Source organism: Microcaecilia unicolor, chromosome 3 (genome assembly GCF_901765095.1).
Source record: "Microcaecilia unicolor chromosome 3, aMicUni1.1, whole genome shotgun sequence".
NCBI classification, from domain to species: Eukaryota; Metazoa; Chordata; class Amphibia; order Gymnophiona; family Siphonopidae; genus Microcaecilia; species Microcaecilia unicolor.
In genome coordinates this window covers 495,487,391-495,513,485 of record NC_044033.1, presented here as the reverse complement: position 1 = coordinate 495,513,485, position 26,095 = coordinate 495,487,391, and the positions used below count along the sequence as shown (strand labels likewise).

Here is a 26,095-nt window from a genome sequence, read left to right as displayed (position 1 = left end):
TGCGTTTCTTTTCATATTTATTAATTGTGCTTACAAGCAAGGAGTTCTGTGAAAGGTGGTTGTACAGAGCTAACAGCATTATTTTCAGTGTTACAAACAGCAACGAGTCTACATTAGTGCCAAAGGGAGATTATTGCTATTGCAGGAGCCAGTGTTATGTACGTGAAATGCTGACTGCCACAAATTCCGGAGAAAACAGGAATCTTCTTACTGACGACACTCCTGGGATTCCAGTTCAGATTGTTTCCGCCAAGGAATAACACGCACTACAAACTGGCAAGTGAGAGTCTGAAGGGGGAAAAAAATGCAAAATGAACAGTTTGCAAACAATTCTATACATCTTACACAACTGGGAAAAAAGGGCATGGCAAGACCTTTGAAGTTCTTACTATGTGAAGGAACAACAACTCCCACCCCCCCACCCACCCACCCAAGAAAACTTCAAAAATAAGAGGTACCTCTAGAAACAGTCGCCCCAGGATTCAAAAGTCCAGATCTGGATAGCCCAGACCTGATATCCAAGTGCCACTGACAGGGGCCGTCTGTTGATTTTCAATGGCATTATTCGTATAGTTTACACAATAGGCAAATTTAACCAAGAAATAACTACGTTGCTGGGATTATATATTCAAATTATAGCCTTAGTAAATTGTTTGAATGATTATAGTTTGTGGGAACCATAAGGCTATAATAATCCATATAGTGCCACTGGGGCTGACCCAAGAAAACCTGACACCCTAGGCAAACCTTCAGCCATGCACCCTCCTCCCCTGGGGTAGCTCAAGGCCCTACTTCCCTTTACTCCAGCATCTTCTCTTCCATTCCCTAATCCTGCCATAGCTTCTCTCTCCTTCCTCTCCCCAGGTGCCCAGAATCCTATTTCCTATCTTTAAACTCCCCCTCCATGTATCCAGCATAACCCTTTCATTTCCTTGCCCCCCCCCACCCCCACCTATCCAGCATCTCCTTAGCTGGTGCCTAGCATGTCCCCTCTTTGCTCTGCCGCCACTGCCCTACCTGCTCCCCAGCCCAAATCACAAGTAGATGCAGCACCAGCGTAGGGCCTTTCAAAGCAGACCCATACTCTTGCTTCCAAAACAAGCCCCCACTCTCGCTCTCTCTCTCTTCAACAGGAAGTGTCACAGAAAGAGGGGGATGCAACAAAGCTTCAGCACAGGCCTGTTTAAAGGCTCATGCTTGCACAGTGCCTACTTGTGATTTGAGCCAAGGAGCAGGTAGGGCAGTGGCTGCAGGGCAAAGGGGTGAAGTGCTGGACCCAGGACAGAAGGGTGGGGAAGGGGAGAGGAGATGTGGCTCGTCTGCTGCCCTGGGCAGACATCTAGTCTGCCTATTGGCAGGGCAAGCCCTGAGTGCAACCGAAAATCATTACAGACAAACATGGTGTTATCCGAATACTGATCTGGCGGTGCAAGGGCACAGTGTGAAATTATCTGGTTAGTAGTGACATTCAGACAACTTGGGGCATACGGAGCAGAAAACTTTCTGCCCTGAGTTAACCAACTAGTTATCTGGATTATGCCACTAACATTGACATTATCTGTATAACTCTAACAGTTGGTGGTCTGTCCGGGTATTCAGAGCTGCTAAACAGACAGCACTGAATACTGGGAATATTTTTAAACATTTTTAAATGAAATGCGGACTATGAATTTTAAATATTGACCCAAGTGTGGGTTTGGGAAGGGGGATCCTCCAAAACCTGGGGTGGTCTCTATAAAATACACTTCCAAACATACATATGTGAACATTTTCATTCACTATTTGACCAAAGGTACTGCTATCATAAACGTTGATTGCACATTCTAACAGTTTGACATTTGAGGCTTTGGATCAGATTAGTAGCAAAAAAAAAAAAGCAAACTCTCCAGCATGTTAATGATTTCTTTTAAAAATAATCTTCAATCAATATTTTCTGCCATTTTTGTAACTCCATAGTAATTTATGTTGATTACCTTCTCTAGTTTTATTATCTTTGTTACTCAGGTTGGCCAGATTGCTTGGGGGGGGGGGTTAGTTACTAGTGTGCATTAAGGGAATAACGCACAATACTTGCCCTTAACACATGATAAATGGCAGTATCGCGGGTTGATTTACCGAAATGTGCAATAGTTTTAGTTACCATGGGATATATAACAATGAGATGCAAATTATGCAAAATACCTATTATGTGTTTCAATTTGTTTATTAATTTTTCACTTTTAACAAGAATACACTTGTTTTGCAATACAGCCATAATTACATTACTTAGGAAAATAAATGATAACTTGTTTATAAATAAACTCAAACCAAAAAAGAAAGAGTACTTAACATACTTTTCAAATAATTATCTTCCTTACATTCCATAATTCTTTCATACTTTCTTAGACCCCATTAACTGGGGAGAGCAAATAGAGTTAGGGAAGAATTTTTACAAATCTTAATCAAAAGAAACAAGGTGAAGTAAATATTCCCATTATATTATAATTACTACAGCTGTTTTGAATCTAGAAATGATTTTAGACCATCTGGGGAATAAAAGGTATATTTCACCTGGCCCAATCTTACAAGACACTTACACGGATAGGCAAGGAAAAACACCCCTCCTATCTCCAACTTTCTTGATTTCAGTGCCAGAAAAGCTTTTCTTCTCTGTTGGGTCGATTTTGTGACATCCGGAAAGATCTGTACTTTTATCCCACCAAAACAAGTTTGTAGATTTTTAAAGTAACGTTTCATAATGTTGTTCACAGTCTTGTTCAAAAATTAAGGACACAATCAAAGTTGAGCTATCTGTATTTTCATCCACTGATTGTTCTAATATAGCTGAGATATTATCAAGATCTAAATTAGCTTGTGGCCCATCTTGTTTTCTCCCAGATTCTCCTTTTGAAGTTGAAATCTCTATATATAAAAGGCAAAACCAACGTTCTATGAAGCCTCCAGCCGGAAGTGTGAAGGGGGCGAGATATCCGGTTTCCCTATGAGTCTCTGCCCCACCCTCTCTGTAACACAGTCAGTGAAGGAAAACAGCAGAGCACGAAATCAAATCGCTGGCTCTGTAACAGTGAAGGACTCAGAGGGGGGAGGGGAGAGAGGCCAAAGGGCAGGGACACACACACTCCCACATGCACACAGAAGAAAACATTGCTAGCCCCCGTTTCATTTGCATCAGAAACGGGGTTTTACTAGTATAATATATTTTATTAAGAGGCGGCATTGCTTCCAAAGGCATTTTCAAAACTTCATTAAGGTATCTTTTGAATAAATCATGAGGATTAATCCCTGGGATCCTGGGAAAATTCAATAATCTTAATCTTCTGTTAAAGTTTTCAAGCTGTTCCATTTTTCTTCGAATATCGACATTATCTTTCACCGCACAGCTTTTAAATTCTTGAAAAGAATCTACTTTCTTCTGGAGATCAGTTACTTTTTCAGCTATTTCCCCCTTTAAAAGGTCTACCTTTGAATTCAGTTCTTGAAATTTGTACTGACCTCTCCTGAAGTTTGTTGTAAAGTCACATCCATTTTATTCAACACTGTCCATATCATTTCCAGATTTACCTCCTTCATTTTTCCTAGCGATCTTACTTCTGCTCTCAGCGTCTTCTCCAACGCTTCCCGGCCCTCACTGGGAGTCTCACCCGCAACACTTCCGGTAGGGCGTCGCTCCTCCTCAGGCTTCGTCGCTGACGCTGGGCATGGAGGTTTCATAGTTGATGGTGGAGAGAGAGATATTTCCTCTCCCAGCAGGGCCTCCGCTTCCCCAGAGAGCCCCGCTATGGGATCCGTATCTACAATTGCATGGGAAACTGGCGCGAAAAAGTGCTCTAGACCCGTTTGGACCGACAGGGGAGTCGAGGTAGGTGGGGGAACTACCCTCGTTACCCCCTTCCTTTTAGTGTGAGGCATTCTTTCACGGGGAATTTTAGGTTTGCCAAATCGAGTTTCGGAGCTGCTGTTCCGTGCTGCTTGTTACGTCGCCATCTTGAATCGCTCTACAAAACACCTATTATATAAATCAAAATAATGCATCTAGAGTTGAACTTCACAAGTTGCAATATTCTAGGGAAAATATTGTCAACTGAAAGCTAGCATTATTTTCATTGGGTTACCATCACACAGCCTGATATTCCTGGATGCCATCTTAAAGGGCACGGCATTGTAGAAAAAGATGCATGGTCCAGAAGTCCCTCCGCCACTATTTCCTTTCCCTCTCAAGAAAGACTATCCCCATTGACACAACCCCCTCCCCCCGAATATATTATTTGCTAATTCCAAGCCCCTCCTAAGCTCTCCCCCCCACCCCATCCTTCCACTTCCATTGGCCCCACCAGGGCTATTTCAACTATTCCATCCTGGGAAAAAGATACAAGGCAGAAGCAAACTCTAGTCACTCTGCTCCCTGCCAACGGCACATTCAAAATGGCACAGGCAATGCATAGTTATATTATTCAGTGCTACTGCTGGACGTCAAGCCGCACAGAAGGACAGAAGTCCTCTCTGGTATTACTGCTATGGGCCCATAAGGTTCTTTTACGGCAGCTTGATCCCCTAGAGGTGGAACCAGGAGACTACCACTAGAGGTGGCAGGCACCATTTTGAATCTAGAACCATCAAAAGCAGAAGCAACTAGGGATTGATTTTGCCCAGTACATTTGCCCATCATGGAATAGTTGAAGTAGGCCTGGGGGGAGCCTAGAGGAGAGAGGGGAGTCATGAATGGGAGTCAAGAGAAGCCTAAAGGGAATGGGGGCATGACTTGAATTTAGCCTATCACGTATCTTCATGGCATGCGGGGGAGGGGGAGGTTCTACAGTGCCATCTCCTTTAAGAAAGGCTTCCAGAGAGCATCAGGCCATGTGTTGCTCGAGGCTGTGTGAGACTATTTGCAAACTGCGTTATTCGTTTACCAGGAAGTCTCTGTGCTGGGGACAGGGTGACTGCAAGAAGAGACAGATGCGAGTGTCTGTGTGCCAACTGGGGGTAGAAGGGCTGCAGGAGGGGAGAGAGCCATCCTGTTTTTGCCTCCAACGCAACCTTCTTTTCAAAGTCTCTCTTTGCCTTCCTTAACGCTTTACATTTGACTTGCCATTGCTTATGCTGTTTCCTATTACTTTTAGTCGGATCCTTCTTCCATTTTCTGAAGGATTTTCTTTTAGCTCTAATCGCTTCCTTCACCTAATTTTTTTAACCATGCCGGCTGTCGTTTGCCCTTCCTTCCTCCTTTTTTAATACATGGAATATGTCTGGTCTGGCCTTTCAGGATGATATTTTTAAACAGCATCCACACCTGATGTAAATTTTTGACCTTTGCAGCTGCTCCTCTAATTTTTTTTTTTTATCATAGTCTCCTTTCTGAAAGTCAAATGCTAACATATTGGATTTCCTGTGTGTACTTACTCTACTACTACTACTTAACATTTCTAGAGCGCTACTAGGGTTACGCAGCGCTGTACAGTTTAACAAAGAAGGACAGTCCTTGCTCAATGGAGCTTTAAATCTAAAGGACGAAATGTCAAGTATACCAAATCTGATCACAATACATCACCATTTTTGAAAAGGGAACCACTCAGTCAGGAACAACCACCACGCATCACTCCTGATCCCTCCACCACCCCTCCCCCCCAACACCAGGGATATTTTCAAAATGGGATTAAATATGGGGGCGCTAGAATTTTAAAAAAGGGACTACAGCAGGGAGTGGGAAGGGGGGGGGAAGGGGGGTGCACCACACTCAGGAGGGGAATTAGCCCTTCTGCGTTTATCAGGAGGATAAGAAACAGGCAAAGCCAACTCCAAAAGGCCAGGATCCACCGGGGGGGGGGGGGGGGGGGGGGGGGGGGGGGGGGGGGCAGGCAGAGGGTCCGAAGAACCCTGTGGAAGAGCTCTTTTAAGCATGTACGCCCTATGCAGCATTAAAACAAAATCAGGGAAGAAAACCGCTCTCTGACCGCCCAGATCCTGCCCAGGGCTAACAGCTCTATTATTAGCCTCACTCAGAGGACCCCCCCCCCCCCCCCCCCCCCCCCCGGATTCAGGGCTCTCCGTCGCAACGGAGGCCGTGCCATGTGGAAAATCCAAAATGGCGTCCGCTGCCAGCTCAGAGCGCAAAAGATCGCCGCTCGCCATGCTCGGGCCGGCTCTACCGTCTGTACAGCACAAATTACAGAGCCCCGCTGCTGATTTGCGCTTGCCACATTTAGAACAGCGCTTTACAGTCTCCGCAGCCATCGCCGAAAACGGCGGTAAAATTCAAAAATGGCAGTTCGCGCCAAAAACGCCCCGATCGCGGGCCCACCCCGGAGGAGTCAAAAAACACTCTTACCTCACTAGACTGAGTATCACAGCTCTGGTCCTGTAGAATCTCAAGAAAAAAAAAAACTCTTTTCCAAGATCGCTGCGCTAAAGCGCGACGCGACTTTAATTATTATTATTTTTTAACGCTGTGAGGAAAGCAGAGGCAAAAGAGGTAAATAAAAACACTCCGGAGGCTTAGATAAGTGGGAAAGGCAGGGAAAGGCGAACCAATGTGCCTGCATCCACTGAGTGGGAAAGGACAGGGAAAAGCAAGCTAATATGTCCACATCCACAGGGGCATGGGTAAGGCAGGGAAAGGTCTGACCTATGTGCCTTCAAAGTGAAGCTGCTATAGCTTTTAACACACCGGCTAACAACTGGCAAGCCAGGAGCCACCCCCAGGCAGATTTTTGATGGAGCTCGAAGAAGCTGCAGCCACCCTGCTTGGGGAGATAGAGAATACTGAAGAGGCAGTGGAGCTAGCTGGCCATGAGGCACTGTGACAAATTGAGTGCTCTCTATCTCCCCCTGCTGGTTGATGGACACAACCCATACGTAATGGCTTCATCTGCTTGATGACAAGGAACTGGGTCTTCTGCGGACCCAGACGTTATGCCGGTGCTTGCCGATATTCAATGCTGGCACCTAGATAGCAACTTTTTGTGCGGTCCAACTTGCCTGATTAACTAAAAAGATGGACATTGTTATTTAGACCTGGTACTTGTCATGTCCAGGGTACAGAAAGGTACTCTGATTGAGCAGCTATTCACTGGAAGAATTATGACATGACACCTCCTTAATACTCCCCAGGTGATTGCTGTCCCCCCTCTCTCTTCCCTGAATATGAAACCAGCAAGGGATACCAGGCTCTATGACAGCTTCAGATATTATGAACATAGTAACATAGTAGATGACGGCAGAAAAAGACCTGCACGGTCCATCTAGTCTGCCCAAGACAAACTCATATGTGTATACCTTACCTTGAATTTGTACCTGTCCTTTTCAGGGCACAGACCATATAAGTCTGCCCAGCAGTATTTCCCGCCTCCCAACCACCAGTCCCGCCTCCCATCACCGGCTCTGGTACAGACCGTATAAGTCTGCCCTCCCCTATCCTTGCCTCCCAACCACCACCCCCTCTTCCCCCCAACTGCTCCGCCACCCAATTTCAGCTAACATTCAGTAACATTCTTAATAAAGCATTTTGCAGATATGAAGAGTAGCCTAATGGTTAGTGCAATGGACTAAAATCCAAGAGTCCCAAGTTTCAATCTCACTTTAGCTTTTATTTTTTTTATTGTGAGCCCCCCAGGGACAGAAACATACCTACTGTACCTGAATATATAAGCCACCACCTCCAAGCCTGAAGGCTACTGAAGTGGTGTCACGAAAAAAGGAGGAGGCTCACAATTTTTATAAAAATCACAAACAGCTGAAGTGAGAGTTGAACCTGTGTCCCTGAGTCTCAGCCCAGTGCTCTAACCATTAGGCTACCCCTCTGCCTTGCACGGGCTTCTATGTGGCCATTTCATAAGATGGATATTCCTATGCTGCCATACAGATGTCCATGACCCTTGTTTACCCTACTCATAACCTGAACGTTGCAGTTTGTGAAATGGATGTTCAGGCTGGACGTCTCCAGCACAAGGACGTCCATCTCACATGTATTTTAGAACAGGTTGTATCTTGTTTTAAAATACATGCGATAACCTGTGAAAGGGTAAAGGGTATAGGGGGTAGGGGGGGAGGGGAGGGAATGTTATAAAATATTTGATGATAATGCATTAACCAGTATTCAGTTTGTATTGTTTCATATGCTTATATGGCGATTGATGATTGTGAATCTGTCGTATCATCAATAAAAATTGTTGAAACATAAAATACATGCGAGATGGACGTCCATTTGTGATGCTCCGACTTGGACATCCATATTCTGAGTTGGAAGTCTTTTCTGAAATGCCGCTCTAGGACTACTAGACACTATTTCATAAGGTAGTGCCTGTCATGGCTTCTAACTGGAAGGGGGCATACACATGGGTTTAGCAGGGGCGGGCCACGAGTGTGTCTCCTAGTTAAGCAAACAAAAAGTAGGGATTGACAAATGGCCTCCCAAATAAAGTCCAGAGGACACACTTGAAAGTAGATGGTATAAAACTTGTACTGATAGCAACAGCAGCATTCGGACTACACGTGCATCAGAATAACGGACTTGTCACGGACCACTGTGCGCCAAAACACGTCAGCATTAGCGCACGGACAACCGCTAACACGGCTTAGTAAACAGACCCTTATTTTTTGGATTTCTGGAATCTGTGTGCAGCCAGCTGAATCTGTGTTGCCAAATCATTCCAAAAGCATGCATGTACACCAGATACTGATGATATTAAGGTTATATTTGAAAATCAGGGTGCCCCCCCCATTCATAGAGAGGAATATTAGAGGTTAAATGTTAGTATAGCAAATAAGATGGAAAATGACTAAATGCTATCGTTTACAAAACAACTCGGATGGATGTGGAGTCAATCAAATCAAGAATCTTGAATACAAAAAAAAAAAAAAAATCTTGACCCACTATAATGACAAAAAATATTTGAAGATAAAGCTCAGCTAAGCAGCACTGTCCTCTTCCAGTGTCTGACGTCATGTTAAGTTAATAAGTTCGCCATTTGTTTGGACTGGAATGTCATCAGAGAGTGCTGCTTAGCTGAGACGCTGTCTTTTTTGTAAGAATAAAGCATTAAATATGTGATGAACAATTGAATGATGATGTTGACATGCTGATGTTTCTTCTCTTTGCAGCCCCAACTATTTGGACCCTGAAGCAGCCTTGCTCATTTGAGTTGAAGCGAAACACTGGCCAACGTTGGTCTGGGGGATTGTGTAGAGTTGAAAATAGGACTTCAAGACAGATGACTTTATTCAAGCTAAGATTTTAATCCTGGGAGTGTTTGAGCCGAGCGCGTTTTTAACTATAATGTGAATGGACAATATGTTTTGACAAGATTTGAGAATTTGACACCCTAAGTTAGTGGGTATCTGGGTTTTGCACGTTTTGAAGTTGAATCGTTAGTATTGAAGATTTTGTTCCAGAACGAATTTTTGAACTTTAGGGAAGGTTTTTTCAGCCAATGATGAGAAACAGATCATATTGATCGCTTTCAGCTCTATAGACCGGCTGGTCTGGAGCTCTTTGAGGCTTTTTCCTTCCCTTTAATATAAAGTGCTTTATCGTCACATTTTTTGCCATTATAGTGGGTCAAGACTGTATTCAAGATTCTTAAATGCTGTCTTTATCAGATGTAGGAAACTTTTATTAGACATAAACATGTTTGGAAGAGATTGAAGTAAAGAGATGGGTATTTAACCTGCCCCGATGGGGTCTTAGGCAATTAAAACTAGCAAAAGAAAAATCCAAATGTACAAAACAGGCAGAATCAAAAAACCCTAGGCTTTTTTACCTTGCAAATTATTTTGGCAATGTTTCCCATTAAGTTCTCAATATTTTGTTAATAGCAAACAATAGACTTGGCCAGCAATAAAGCATTATCTTCTAATCATCAAACAATAATTCTGTAGTGCAAAAATCATTCCTTTTGTATGTATATAGGCTCCTGGAACCTTGAAAATATGTATTAATCTACAAATGCTAGGTCATGCATATATTCAACAATCTTGTATCTGTTAATGCTGAGAAATATTAGCATCAGTAATGACTTTAGTCCTTCAATCACACATGTTGTTAGAGTCAAGTCTTGCCTTGCAGTGTCTACCACATATACCTACATCACCCGGGGCCTCTTTTACAAAGCCGCCCTACCAATTCTCGGTGCGGCAAATGAGAGGAAACCCATTCAATTCCTATGGGCTTCCTCTTATTTGCTGAGTGGGAATCGCTAGGGCAGCTTTGTAAATGAAGCCCCCAGTTAGTCATTCTGGTAGGATGTACATGTAGAACAAACAGGAATGCAAATGACAGGTATGCAAATGAGATTTATAAAAGTCCCATTTCAAAATATGAAAAATGGGATACAAGTGGAATGTGGGTACCTTTTCCAGCTCAGATCCTTGATGAAATGCACAGTTTGTAAGCTCACTTGTTGATATATCGCATTGAGTCCGACAAACGTCAACATCAATGAAGTACTTGATTCCAGATACAATCTTCAAAGCAAGGAAATAAATATGTTTAGGAGACAGAACAAAATTACAGTATAATTTCTGCAAAAGTTTATTATTGAAATTTCTCGTCCAACTACTATTTTTCTCACTAGAACAAAAATAAACCCTAGTTTACAATTGATAAATATTGTCTGCGTATCAACTGTAAGTTCACCGGCAAGGCAAAACAGCAAAGAAGCCCCAGAGAAACAGAAAATAGGATAACATAAGTACATAAGTACATAAGTAGTGCCATACTGGGAAAGACCAAAGGTCCATCTAGCCCAGCATCCTGTCACCGACAGTGGCCAATCCAGGTCAAGGGCACCTGGCACGCTCCCCAAACGTAAAAACATTCCAGACAAGTTATACCTAAAAATGCGGAATTTTTCCAAGTCCATTTAATAGCGGTCTATGGACTTGTCCTTTAGGAATCTATCTAACCCCTTTTTAAACTCCGTCAAGCTAACCGCCCGTACCACGTTCTCCGGCAATGAATTCCAGAGTCTAATTACACGTTGGGTGAAGAAAAATTTTCTCCGATTCGTTTTAAATTTACCACACTGTAGCTTCAACTCATGCCCTCTAGTCCTAGTATTTTTAGATAGCGTGAACAGTCGCTTCACATCCACCCGATCCATTCCACTCATTATTTTATACACTTCTATCATATCTCCCCTCAGCCGTCTCTTCTCCAAGCTGAAAAGCCCTAGCCTTCTCAGCCTCTCTTCATAGGAAAGTCGTCCCATCCCCACTATCATTTTCGTCGCCCTTCGCTGTACCTTTTCCAATTCTACTATATCTTTTTTGAGATACGGAGACCAGTACTGAACACAATACTCCAGGTGCGGTCGCACCATGGAGCGATACAACGGCATTATAACATCCGCACACCTGGACTCCATACCCTTCCTAATAACACCCAACATTCTATTCGCTTTCCTAGCCGCAGCAGCACACTGAGCAGAAGGTTTCAGCGTATCATCGACGACGACACCCAGATCCCTTTCTTGATCCGTAACTCCTAACGCGGAACCTTGCAAGACGTAGCTATAATTCGGGTTCCTCTTACCCACATGCATCACTTTGCACTTGTCAACATTGAACTTCATCTGCCACTTGCACGCCCATTCTCCCAGTCTCGCAAGGTCCTCCTGTAATCGTTCACATTCCTCCTGCGACTTGACGACCCTGAATAATTTTGTGTCATCGGCGAATTTAATTACCTCACTAGTTATTCCCATCTCTAGGTCATTTATAAATACATTAAAAAGCAACGGACCCAGCACAGACCCCTGCGGGACCCCACTAACTACCCTCCTCCACTGAGAATACTGGCCACGCAATCCTACTCTCTGCTTCCTATCTTTCAACCAGTTCTTAATCCATAATAATACCCTACCTCCGATTCCATGACTCTGCAATTTCTTCAGGAGTCTTTCGTGCGGCACTTTGTCAAACGCCTTCTGAAAATCCAGATATACAATATCAACCGGCTCCCCATTGTCCACATGTTTGCTTACCCCCTCAAAAAAATGCATTAGATTGGTGAGGCAAGACTTCCCTTCACTAAATCCGTGCTGACTTTGTCTCATCAGTCCATGTTTTTGTATATGCTCTGCAATTTTATTCTTAATAATAGCCTCCACCATCTTGCCTGGCACCGACGTCAGACTCACCGGTCTATAATTTCCCGGATCTCCTCTGGAACCTTTCTTAAAAATCGGAGTAACATTGGCTACCCTCCAGTCTTCCGGTATTACACTCGATTTTAGGGACAGATTGCATATTTCTAACAGTAGCTCCGCAAGTTCATTTTTTAGTTCTATTAATACTCTGGGATGAATACCATCAGGTCCCGGTGATTTACTACTCTTCAGCTTGCTGAACTGACCCATTACATCCTCCAAGGTTACAGAGAATTTGTTTAGTTTCTCCGACTCCCCCGCTTCAAATATTCTTTCCGGCACCGGTGTCCCCCCCAAATCCTCCTCGGTGAAGACCGAAGCAAAGAATTCATTTAAAAGAATTCAGTTAAAGAACATCCAGTCAGTATTGCCCATATCTCCAGATACTATTATATGTACTCTCTAAAGCTAGAAACATGCAAAGCAGGTCAGGAACCTTGAGGTACAGCTAGACTCAACGCTTACGCTGATTCCTCAAATCCAAGCAACCTTCCAAAGATTGAAGAAGCAGGCCTTCATCATACTATTTACGTGGGCGTTAATTGTCAGCTACATATGTATAATAACCCCAACACTTTTACCATCTCTGTCTTAAAACAATGTAAGCAAAGCCCATTCTCTTACCATATTTCATAAACGGTCATTGAGGGTAATTTCATAATGGTGCCTGGTTTAAGAGGGCAACTAGGCATCTACTTAGATGCTATTTTATAAAGACATATGGGCAGAAATGTCACTTACTTGCAAATTCACAAAGAAAACAACCCCACCTCAAAAAAAAAAAAAAAAAAGCAAGAGCGATGACCACTCACTCCTGCCTCCAGTGCCGTCATTCCAAATGGCAATGTTTGACCCCTAGTGGTCAAGTATCACCATTCTGAATGACGACGGCACCAGAGGCAGAAGTGAGCGGGCATCGCTCTTGCCTTTTTTTTTTTAAGCGATGCTGAGGAAAGGAGGGGGAACACTAGACTACCAGGGATTTATTTTTTATGTCAGCAGCAGGAGGATCGTGACATATCTGGAGGGAAAGGGGAGTCAGTAAGACGAGGGTTTTTTTTTTTTTTTTTTTTTTTGACAGTCACATAAAGATTCCAAAACTTGGTTTTAAATCCTCTCAACTAACCCTTTCACATCTCCTCAGACCTTGTGCTTGCATTATAAAGTCTTCAACATACTTGTCTGCATTGGGGTCAAATTACTAGTAGACTCACTACCGTTCATCTTGATACATAACAGCGCTCATTTTGAAAGCACACAGACTTACCAAGTTAGGCGGAGGGGCATTTTCAACAAAATATCCAAATGTCTAAATTCAGCTTTGGCAATATTGCTGAAAACGTCCAAAAATCAAGTGCTGAACACGGCCATTTTCAAACCTAAAAAAATCTCTCTTTTTGTTTCGAAAATTGCCATTTCATAATGTTTTCTAGATGTTTTCCCCAGGATGCTATATAGTGTGACTTAAGTTGCATGCGCAAATCCAGTCGTATTCTGGATTTGCATGCACAACTTAATTAGAACAAGCCAATCAGTGCTGATAATTGCCACTTAAGCAATTACTGACACTAATTGGCATTAATTTGAATTTACGTGCAGAACTAAGTGTATTCTATAACGTGATGCATGTAAATTCTAAGTTGCATAGTTGAAAAGGGGGCATGGCCATGAGCGTGGAATGGGCGAGTCGTCAACATTTCAAAAATCTATGCATGTGGTTATAGAATACATCCAGTCCACGCTTAATTTAGACATCAGCATTTACACCAAGTTTTACTACCTAGGCATACTTACAGAATAAGCTTAAATTTCCAAGCAGATTATAGAATATGTCAAGCACCCATCCATGTAATTACATTTCGCTGTGGGCAGTTACGCCAAGTAAAGTTTGGTATAAATGTCGATGCCTAAATTATGTGCAGACCGGGTGTATTCTATAACAATGAGCACAGACTTTAGAAACGGCCACGCCATGACCGTGGCAACACCCCCTTTTCAACTATACAATTTAGAATTTACCCACATCATGTTATAGAATACGCTTAGACAGTTGTGCGTGTAAATTCTAATTAATGCCAGTGTTAATTGCTTGTTAACTGACAATTATCAGCATTGATTGGCTTAACTAATTAAGTTGTGCACGCAAATCCAGAATACAACTGGATTTGCGATTGAATCCAGGGGGAAATGTCCAAAGTCCGACTTAGATGTCATATCTAAGACGAAAGGAGGTTTTAATGCCCCTGTATAAGTCGGAGCGAAGCACTGCTGGGAGTTGGACGAGTGTGCCCTCTCACATATGCCCAGGATCGTATGTTGACCCGACATCGGCCTGACTACTGAATTGACGGCTTTCACCCCAGTTTCGCCGACGTACCAACCACCTGTAACCATATACATTACCGCCTGTGAGTTGCCTGCTACGATCGTCACGGCACTGCTGTCCTCTGGCTGGTCGAGGTCTCTACCACTGTGGGTAACTGCAGCATAGCTGGACCGAACTGATCGCCACAATCACTGCAACGCTGCCATTGAGGGTGAGCTGCAGCACTGCAATACCGAGCTGATCACCACCGAGAACCGGACCAGCCTAGCCACACACCGGGCGAGGCGCCAACCAGTGGAGTCCTCGTCAGAGGTTGCGAGAAGAAGCAAGCGGTGATGAGCGCCACATGTACGGCTTCTTAGTTGAGAAAGAGTGTGATTAGAACGACCGCCAACAACGCCATCGAGCCGCAACACGTGGGACCTGGTTTAAATCGCGGCCGACCCACGTGGTTCCATGCCACTTACATCGACCATTGTGGTTGTATAGCAATATCACAAAGGGGTGTAGGAGCACCACAGCATAGACCTCCCTAAAACCAACATCAGGTTGACTGGGGTAGATCAACAACGAAAGCCCACACCTCCTGCAGAGAATTATTAAGAACTCCTGCTGTGGATTTAGGAGAAATGCTCCAGATTGAGACAGTGTGACTGTGGCTGTTTGGCAAACAGCACAGAATTCACCCATTATAACACCGGTGTTGTTGCCCCATTACCGACTGGGAATTCAAACTCGCACCCATTCCATCAACCTGGGCGGTTAGCAAAGGCTGCCCTTCCAAACCCGCTGAAACAAATACCTTCAGTACCGTCGACGGACTGCCTATTAAGGTAGAGAGAAGATTCAAGTATACTTAAACTCTGGTAAACATGTGAACTATCTGCATCCTCTGCAACTATGCTGCTCTGATGCAATCAAACACGTTGATTTAATATCTGCACCTATGCTGTCCTGATGCAATAACTACGTTATACTACTATCTGCATCCTCTGCAATTATGCTGCTCTGATGCAATCAAACACGTTGATTTAATATCTGCACCTATGCTGTCCTGATGCAATAACTACGTTATACTACTATCTGCATCCTCTGCAATTATGCTGCTCTGATGCAATCAAACACGTTGATTTAATATCTGCACCTATGCTGTCCTGATGCAATAACTACGTTATACTACTATCTGCATCCTCTGCAACTATGCTGCTCTGATGCAATCAAACACGTTGATTTAATATCTGCACCTATGCTGTCCTGATGCAATAACTACGTTATACTACTATCTGCATCCTCTGCAACTATGCTGCTCTGATGCAATCAAACACGTTGATTTAATATCTGCACCTATGCTGTCCTGATGCAATAACTACGTTATACTACTATCTGCATCCTCTGCAACTATGCTGCTCTGATGCAATCAAACACGTTGATTTAATATCTGCACCTATGCTGTCCTGATGCAATAACTACGTTATACTACTATCTGCATCCTCTGCAACTATGCTGCTCTGATGCAATCAAACACGTTGATTTAATATCTGCACCTATGCTGTCCTGATGCAATAACTACGTTTACTATTATCTGCAGATTCCTATGCTTTTAGGAACTACTTCTATGACTGAATATTGTACCTTATTTTGATGCAATAACCACATTTATTCACTTCTGTAGGCTTGTGCTTCTCCAAGTACCATCTCTATGATTGAATAGGCACCTTTATAGAAGTGCTGTAATGCTTATGTTTGTACGTCACCTGTAAGCTTTACACTCTCTTTGTAGCATTTCTTATTTGATTGTATAATTGCACCAAGTTAACATATCAAATATATAACCAGGGTCTATTGAAAATCTCATCCACTAATAGCTATACCATCACAAAATGAACTGCCAAACTGCTTCTATTAATTTACTCCTTATCCCTTATTCATTACATATTAACTATCCCTCTCACAGACACTAATAACATACCAACAATATATAATATTAATAGGCTACCAAATAACAATATATCCTACCAAAATAACAACAACCAGATCAATGGAAGAACTAACACACGAGGACACAATCAATAAAGGAAAAAAAGGCTCTAACAAACCTAAAATTCAAGAGAATAAACAATAGATAAAAATCAAAACAACTTCGAACCCAACTGACCCTTACCAAGCACTCCACCTGGGCTATATAAATGCCAGATCAGTGGTTAATAAAACAACAATTATAACAGATTGGATTACAACAGATTACCTCGACCTTCTATTCATTACTGAAACTTGGCTTCACGATCAAAATGACCCCACAATTTTAGACTTATGTCCCCCAGGTTATAAAATCACTCATTGGACAAGAAAAGGAAAACGAGGAGGAGGTATAGCATTAATCCATAAATCTCAATTCATCGTAACAACAACAGCTGAGTCTATAATGCCCCATCTTGAAATAGCCTCAGTAAGAATCCATCACATTTCCTTGTTTGACTATCTGAACGCTGTCCTGTTTTATAGACCACCAGGCAATTGGCACGATTGCCAACCACAATTTATGGACTTTATATTGAATACCTGTGTAGCTAACTCCAACATACTCATTATAGGGGATATAAACCTACACCTAGATGATTCCAATTCAACCAATGTATGTGAATGTAAAGAATTCCTTCAACCTTGCGACCTTAAATGTCCAAATATACAAGCAACCCATGACAAAGGACACATACTTCATCTTATTACATACAAACTAGCATCAGATCTAAACTTAACCCTAGTAGATACTAAAATGGGAAGAAGTACCTTGGTCAGATCATCATAAATTATACTTATCCTTACATTGGCGAAGAAAAAGCACACACCATAACCAAGAATGCACAACCTACACCTCAAGAGGACAAATTCATCCTACAACTTTCTGGCAACAGCTTTACAAAGATGAATGGACAACATAAACAGAATCGAATAATTATCTCCAAGATTGGGACACCAGATGCAGAAATACATTAGATAATATAGCACCATTACGAACAAAAAAACAATTCGATACCTCGATTTAATGAAGAATTGAAAAAATTAAAAACTCAGGTTAGGAGACACGAACGAGCATGGAATAAAAGAAAAGATGAACACACATTAAACGCATGGAAACAAATCCAAAGGAAATACAAATATGCTATACGACATACTAAAAGATCTTACTACAAAACCAAAATTGGACCAGACTACAAAGACACACATAAACTTTTCCTACTTGTGAACAAACTACTAAACACCACCCCAGTCATTTCAACCACTATAGATACCCCATTAGCAGATAGTCTTGCTAAATACTTTAATGAGAAAAATGTTAAGATTCGACTCACATTATCACCTTTTACTGCTGACCACGAATTATTCTTCGATTGCTTAGATCCAACTCCTGAAGAATATCCAGCTGACAGAATCTGGCCTAATTTCAATATCCTCTCTGATGAATCCGTCACTCAAGCAATCAATAAGTATGCTAAGTCCCACTGCAGGCTTGACACATGCCCCAACAACCTAATAAAATTTGCTCCTAAATGCTTCATAATTGACCTCACGAAACACCTAAATCATATGTTACAACATCTAACCACAGTACAGAAACTGTGCTGATCACTCTCCTTTCCAAACTTAAGAAAACAATCGAACTGGAGACAACATACTTCTCCTGCAATTCGACATGTCCAGTGCGTTTGATATGGTTAACCATGAAATACTGCTAAATAACTTAGAATACTTTGAAATTACAGGAAACTTACTCAACTGGATCAAAGGCTTCTTAACAACAAGAACATACCAAGTAATATCAAAATTATATCATCACCTTGGAAACCGGAATGTGGAGTTCCTCAAGGATCACCACTCTCGCCGACCCTCTTTAATCTCATGATGACACCATTAGCCAAAACGTTATCTAACCAAGGCCTTAATCCTTTTATTTACGCAGATGTCACGATCTACATCCCATTTAAATATAACCTAAGAGAAATCACTACAGAAATCAACAACAGCTTCCATATTATGAATTCATGGGCGGATGCTTTTCAACTGAAGCTCAATGCAGACAAAGCACAATGTCTCATTCTCTCATCGCAACACAAGTACAAGGCCACTCATTTAAATATCCCAGGCTTTACCCTTCCTGTCTCAGAAAGTCTGAAAATTCTAGGAGTTACAATTGATCAAAACCTTACATTAGAGAACCATGCGAAAAACACAACAAAGAAAATGTTTCACTCAATGTGGAAACTCAGAAGAATAAAACCTTTCTTCCCAAGAGAAACATTCTGCAGACTGGTACAATCACTGGTACTATGCCAACTAGACTACTGCAATGCTATCTATGCCGGGTGCAAAGAACAAATTATTTAAAAACTTCAAACTGCACAAAACACGGCAGCCAGACTCATATTTGGCAAAATGAAATATGAAAACGCCAGACCCTTAAGAGAAAAATTACATTGGCTTCCATTAAAAGAACGCATTGCATTCAAGGTTTGTACTCTGGTTCATAAGATCATACATGGTGAAGCTCCGGGATATATGTCAGGCCTCATAGACCTACCAACCAGGAACTGCACTAGCTCATCTTGTACGTTCCTGAATCTACGCTATCTTACTACTACTACTATTTAGCATTTCTATAGCGCTACAAGGCGTACGCAGCGCTGCACAAACATAGAAGAAAGACAGTCCCTGCTCAAAGAGTTTACAATCTAATAGACAAAAAATAAATAAAGTAAGCAAATCAAATCAATTAATGTGAATGGGAAGGAAGAGAGGAGGGTAGGTGGAGGCGAGTGGTTTCAAGTGGTTACGAGTCAAAAGCAATCCTAACTGCAATCCTAACTGCAAAGGACTAAAATATAAACTAGCATATGCATCTAGTTTCTCCTACATAGGCACACAAATCTGGAATGAACTACCAAAACACATAAAAACAACCCACGACATAATTTCCGTAAATTATTGAAGACCAATTTATTCAAGAAAGCTTACCATGAACAACGTACCCTAATTGTCAATTAACAAGATGTACACTGGACTTTTCACATCTTATTTTTTTATTTGCTATTGCTCATACTAATTTTGAAGTTTAATATTCATGATTGTTCCAAGCTAAGTTATCCCGATTTTTATTATAAGATAAACTTTCCTTTCCTGAATACCTACTCCATTCTGTCTACTCTACCTTAACTATGTATTTCTTTTTTTCTGGAACTGGTAATCACCATTCCGGAACTATGTAAGCCACATTGAGCCTGCAAATAGGTGGGAAAATGTGGGATACAAATGTTGTAAATAAAATAGGTTTGAGTTCAAAATGGCCGCCGAGTAGAATGGACGTATTTTGGAGCTCCTGCAGAAAGACGTTTCCTTTGTTACTTTGGTGGTTTTCCACCAAAAAATACCTTAATAATGCCGAAGAGAAGGGGGAAAGCCGCTGCCGTAGCCCACCAGCGACTGGGAACTCTGACCCGAAGCGGTCCTTTAGATTCTTTTCTACAGCGGGTTCAGGACGCAAGTACGCTGGTGAGCGGCTCGCTGGTGTCTTCTGCCGCAGTTGGAGGCTTGCAGAGGATCCTTGGAGCTGGAAGTATCTTTGAGCCCCGACGCTCGAACGTCACCTCTTCCTCCAGCGCAACGAGGATTTGCCTCTCCACTAGCGGCGTCACCAAATCTAATCCCGGAAAGGGAATTAGTGGAAGGTAGACCAAAGGCTGAAGAACGCGAAGGAGTAGTGCTGGACACGTTGGCTGAGACAACAATGGAGGAAAGAATTATTTCCAGCGGGGGTGAAGTTTCCTTGCAAACGGAGGTAGGAGCCTTCTCACTTGCAGTATTTCAAAAAGTAAGCCCCCCCGAAGTGACACTTGATTGTCTTTGGAATTTAATTGCTGATCTGGGCAAACCTTTGTTACCGCAAATACAAAAACTTAAACAAGATGTAGATTGTGTTGATGATAAAGTTAAACGGTTAAACACACAGGTTGAAAAACAAGCCAAAGAAATACAACAGTTGCAAGATGTTCAAAATGTTATGTTAAAGGATTTAGCTAACTTAAGAAGAAAAGCAGAGAATATGGAGAACTTTACTAGGAACAATAATCTGCGGTTTGTGAATTTTCCCTATGTGTCTAATATGGCTCCTAAAAATTAAAATCATACCTTAAAGATATTCTTCAAATTAAAGAGGAGAATATGCCTCCTTTTACACAAGTATTTTATTTACCATCTGGGAATTTGCGACAGCAACAATTAGAAAATCAACCCCTTGATGTATCTGCATTATTAGAGACATCAGACACAGATTTAGCAGTGCCAGCCACTTTGGTGGCCACAGTGGCTTTACTGCTAGATAAACCTTGGATCTTGAGAATGTTTTATAAAAATCGTGAAAAGACTTAAAATTCAATATTTTCCCAGATGTATCAAGGGAAACACAGCTGCGCCGGAGAAAGTTTCTTCAGATGAAAGAAGAAGTGATCAATCTGGGAGCTACTTTTTTCCTAAAATTTCCATGCAAGTGTTTAGTCACCTATCAAACTGAAAAATTTATCTTTTTTGATCCACCCCAACTGGAAATGTTTATAACAGCTAGAAAGACTGTTAGAACAGTGCTTCCAACTAGTGATCGGGTTTGATAATTAATCAAGCGACCTATATATGTCCGTTCTCTCATTTAATTAGGTTGAATTGCTTGCTATTTTTCTTCAACATTATTGTATATTTTGAACTCCTTATAGTGGACTTATGTTGGAGTGAAGGAAATTATGTATGTAATAGTTTTCCTGTTTTATAATAATGTTTCTTCCTCTATCCAATTTTGCCTAACACAAGTGTTTGTATACTTGTAATTTGAAAATCGAATAAATTAAAATAAAATAAATATTGAAAATGCCCCTCCACGTAACTTTGTAAGTCATGTGCTTGAAAATGAGCCTCTATTTGTCAGTGTCTTACACGCGGATTCATACAGCCTTATCTTCTGCATGAAACACTTCTCTGCATCATGCAGCTATAATATTGTGTGCAGAAATCTTGCTAACTGCGAACTTCCACCGAAGCTACATTGCGTCATACCTGCTCCAGTTTTTGATTCTAAGGGGTTTTTCTTGACAAGAATTTTATTTATAAAACCTTATATACTACTAATTTAGCCATAACCATTCAAGATGGTTTACGATAATATGAAATTAGGAATTGATCCCGTGACCTCACTCCAGTTTTACTCAAAATTGTTTGATTATTTGATTAGATTTTTCACTTCCTCTTTGGCATATTTTATCATACCTCCACTGTTCGGTCTACACATTTAAAACATGGGGAGGAGTGTAATTATTGTCCCACTAAGCTGTTCAGACAACCAAACAACAGCAGCAGCGATCCAAGGAAGGACAAATACTGCAAGAGTTTATCCAAATGTCAACAAGACCCGAACTGGCCAAATTTTGGAAAAACCTTCGTCAGGGTCACATAGGTCTCCACAATACGTTCACAGATTTAGTCATTCTTTCTTGTTGGTAACATTTTGTATTTAATCTCACTTATATTTTTAATCATGCTTGCTTGTGCAGCATACAGATGTACAAAGAGGAAGTATAATAATGAAATAAATCGTAATCAGTGTGTCATTTAGAGGGGCTGGTTACAGGGACACCCTAGCACTGTTATATTTGTGCAGAGAAGAAGGATGGAGACTTGTGTGGCCAGGGAGGGATGGAGACCTGTATGGCTGGGGGGGGGGGGGGGGGGGGGGGCGCGAAAAATTGCTCTGACACCTTGTCGCAAACTGAAAAAGTTTGGGACCCACTGCACTACTTATCAGTCTCATGACGCACTACTGTATCAGTCTCATGATGTATGTTGATATTCTGATGATAAAAATAAAGTTACAAAAAAATAACTTTACAAAAGCACAGCCCCTGTATTCTCTTTTTAATGAAATCTGGTTTATGTTAATGTGTAGGTGTTTTGACTTGGTTGAGAGATAAGGGAGGCCTTCCTGTATCATCCGCTCATAACCTTGGGGTCATCTTCGACTCCTCCCTCTCCTTCTAGTGGTTAGTGCAGTGGACTTTGATCCTGGGGAACTGAGTTCGATTCCCACTGCAGCTCCTTGTGACTCTGGGCAAGTCACTTAACCCCTCTCCACTGCCCCTGGTACAAAATAAGTACCTGAACATATGTAAAACGCTTTAAATGTAGTTGCAAAAACCTCAGAAAGGCAGTATCAAGTCCCATTTCCCTTCTCTGCACATATTCAGCAGACTGCTAAAACCTGTTTCTTTCTCTATATCACCAAAATTCACCCTTTCCTTTCTGAGCACACTACCAGAACCCTCATCCACACTCTTATCACCTCTCACTTAGACTATTGCAACTTGCTTCTCACAGGTCTCCCACAGCCATCTCTCTCCTCTTCAATCTGTTCAAAAATTCTGCTTCATGACTAATATTCTGCCAGTGTCATTATGCTCATATTAGCCCTCTCCTCAAGTCACTTCACTGGCTTCCTATCTGTTTCCGCGTATAGTTCAAACTCCTCTCATTGCCCTATAAGTGCATTCACTCTGCAGCTCCTCAGTACCTCATCTCTCCCTACATTCCTCCCCGGGAACTCCGTTCACTGGGTAAATCCCTCTTATCTGCACCCTTCTCCTCCACTGCTAACTCCAGACTCCGTTCCTTTTATCTTGCTGCACCATATGCCTGAAATAGACTTCCTGAGCCAGTAGGTCAAGCTCCATCTCAGGCCGTCTTCAAATCTAAGCCAAAAGCCCAACTTTTTGATGCCGCTTTTAACTCCTAACCCTTATTCACTTGTTCAGAACCCTTATTTTAGCATGCTCACTTTTAATCTTACAATCTAATTAGGACAGACAAACAGGACAAACAAGAAATAAGGGAATATTAAAAGCAGGGACTGTCTCTTCATGTTCAGGTGTACAGCCCTGCGAACGTCTAGTAGCGCTATAGAAATGATAAGTAGTAGGCCGCATGGCTGAGGCTGTGTTTTTCCGAAGAAATAAGTAGTAGTAGGCCGCATGGCTGAGGCTGTGTTTTTCCGAAGAAATGATAAGTAGTAGTAGGCCGCATGGCTGAGGCTGTGTTTTCCAAAGAACAACTTGTATAATTCTGTCAGACCACAGAACTACCACCCTGGAATGGAACTTGTAAAGCACCTTATGCCTGGAATAGATTTCCTGAGCCATTATGTCTAGCTCCATCCCTAGCTGCCTTCAAATACGCTAAAGGCCTACCTGTTTGATTCTGCTTTTGACTCCTGACTTGTCACTTTTATCTTATCCTTGTGTCCTTCTGTCTGTCCTTCCCTTATCGATCCTGTCTGTTTGTCCTGATTTAGACTGTAAGCTCTTTTAAGCAGGGGCTGTCTTTCTTCATGTTCAATTGTAAAGCGCTGCGTACGACTGGTAGCGCTATAGAAGTGATTTATAGTAGTAACATAGTAACATAGTAGATGACGGCAGAAAAAGACCTGTACGGTCCATCTAGTCTGCCCACGATAAACTCATATGTGTATACCTTACCTTGATTTGTACCTGTCTTTTTCAGGGCACAGACCGTATAAGTCTGTGCAGCAGTATTTCCCGCCTCCCAACCACCAGTCCCGCCTCCCATCACCGGCTCCGGCACAGACCCCGTATAAGTCTGCCCTCCCCCATCCTAGCCTCTCAACCACCAACCCCTCTTCCCCAGTGTTGCCAGGTGGGCGGTTTTACCGCCCAATTGGGTGGTTTTCTGCGACCCGCCGCGGGAAATTTTTGCCCGCGGCGGGTTGCGGTTTTTTGGGCTGGTTTTTGTGCTTCAGGCGGTTTTTTTAGGTGGCTTTTTCGGCCGCGGTGGGCGGGGTTAGTGACGTGGGAGGCGGGGTTAGTGACGTGGAGGCGGGGTTAGTGACGTGCAAGGCGGGGCCGATGACGGCGGGGGCGGGGTTGATGACGGCGGGGGTGTCAGGGGCGGGGTTTGAGTTTGGGCGGGTTTTGGGCTGGATTTTGGGCTCCTTTAGGCTGGAAAAATATTTTCCACCTGGCAACCCTGCTCTTCCCCCCCCCCACCCAATTTCAGCTAAGCTTCTGTGGATCCATGATAAGTAGTAGTAGTATCTCCACTTCCCAGCAGCATACACACTGCATCCTTCACTTTTTTCAATACTTTAGAATTCAGAAGCAGATCTTGCAGCTACATTTTATACCATCACTGAAAATCTCTGTGTGCGAGTAGCACGAACCATACACGCACCGTTGTAAGTTTATAGAATTCGTACTCCAACAAACCCGAGGGTTGTTTATTTTTTTCTTATAAACAGAGCATTAAAAATCGACCTTGCCAAAAGTGCAGAGGAAAACTTCTAACCGTGCGTTTCTGAAGGAATACTGCCAGATTCTGACCTGTCTCGGCTCGTACAACAACAAACACAGATGCAACATAACGGTTCCGGTAAAAGGTGGATCCTATAGGGCGCACCACCAGGCACCACCCTCAGGCGCAAAGTACCATCATTGTGGGGGCAGGAGATGTTTGAGGCCACGCGGATTAAATCCGCGAGAACCATAGTTTTACCCGAACCTGAATATACTATGCTAGGCTAGATATGCTCTGCTTACAAAACTATTGCCAGCGTACAAAAAAAATAAAAGACTATAAAGCCACGAGATCCAAATTACGTCCTACAGTCGATGCCCAAGGCATCAGGAGACGGCAAAAGGTAAAAACCGGATACAGCGGGATCCTCCCGGATTCGATTTTATCCCAGGGCTCCCGCAGCAGATCTGGCTTTTGCACCGTCCGTCCCTCAGGAGACTTGCTCAAGCAGGAAACAGAGGCGGATACAAACGAAAAGAGCCTGCCTATAGGATTCATACTGATTATGGTGTCTGTTTGCAAAGAGCAGCAGACCCCCCTGGGATTTTTATCTGATCGTATCCTTTCCTACATGCCAGCACAAGCTTTCCCATTATTATTACTATAAATCAAGGTTCTTGTGCTGCGATTTCATGCCGGTGTGCATCTCTCGCTCTCATATCATGTTTTCTTTAAAAAATATATATCATCATCAGATACTGACCTGTTTCCGGGCCCTGATCATCCTGCACACGTTCATGGCATACTTGTCGTTGCTGGCCTGGTTATACTTTCTCATGGCGAAGCTCATTGCCTTTTGCACGCCTTCTTCATTTACTCCGGCTTCCCTTAAGCCTCCTACCAAAGGAAGTTGCCTTTCATTGACAGCGAATGCCCCGGTGGTTAGGGCCAGAGCGATCAGGCATAGCAGGGAGATAGGCCACATAGCAGCCATCTTTGTATCTATCTCTGTTCCTTCGGGCTGGGTTTTGTCTGTTTTCACTGCGTGCTGCTCTCTCCACTCTGATTCTGGGAAATGGGAAACAAGTGATATATGCAGCAGCCGCAGGGCACTAGGGCAGCTCAGCTGCTCAAATAGAAAAGCGTGATGATGAATCACACCCCCTGTGTGTTTACAGAGCTCTCTCTCGGCTTGAAAGACAAGAGACTCCTGCTGCAGCGAAATGCGCTGGGAAACTCTTGCTCCTTTTTTACATTGTAAAAGTTTCAGCATTCCTTTCCCAGCTTC

The 26,095-nt window shown here is 42.6% G+C and overlaps 1 protein-coding gene across 1 annotated transcript; it reads right to left on the bottom strand.

Annotated features, from left to right (window-relative positions):
- Positions 1-26,095, bottom strand: LOC115467267 (cystatin-like). Its single transcript, XM_030199084.1, has 3 exons — positions 25,571-26,095; positions 10,345-10,458; positions 1-288 (listed from the first exon to the last, which is right to left on the bottom strand). Exons 1-3 carry the CDS (start codon positions 26,078-26,080, stop codon positions 208-210), a joined length of 705 nt encoding a protein of 234 aa, XP_030054944.1. The 5' UTR covers positions 26,081-26,095; the 3' UTR covers positions 1-207.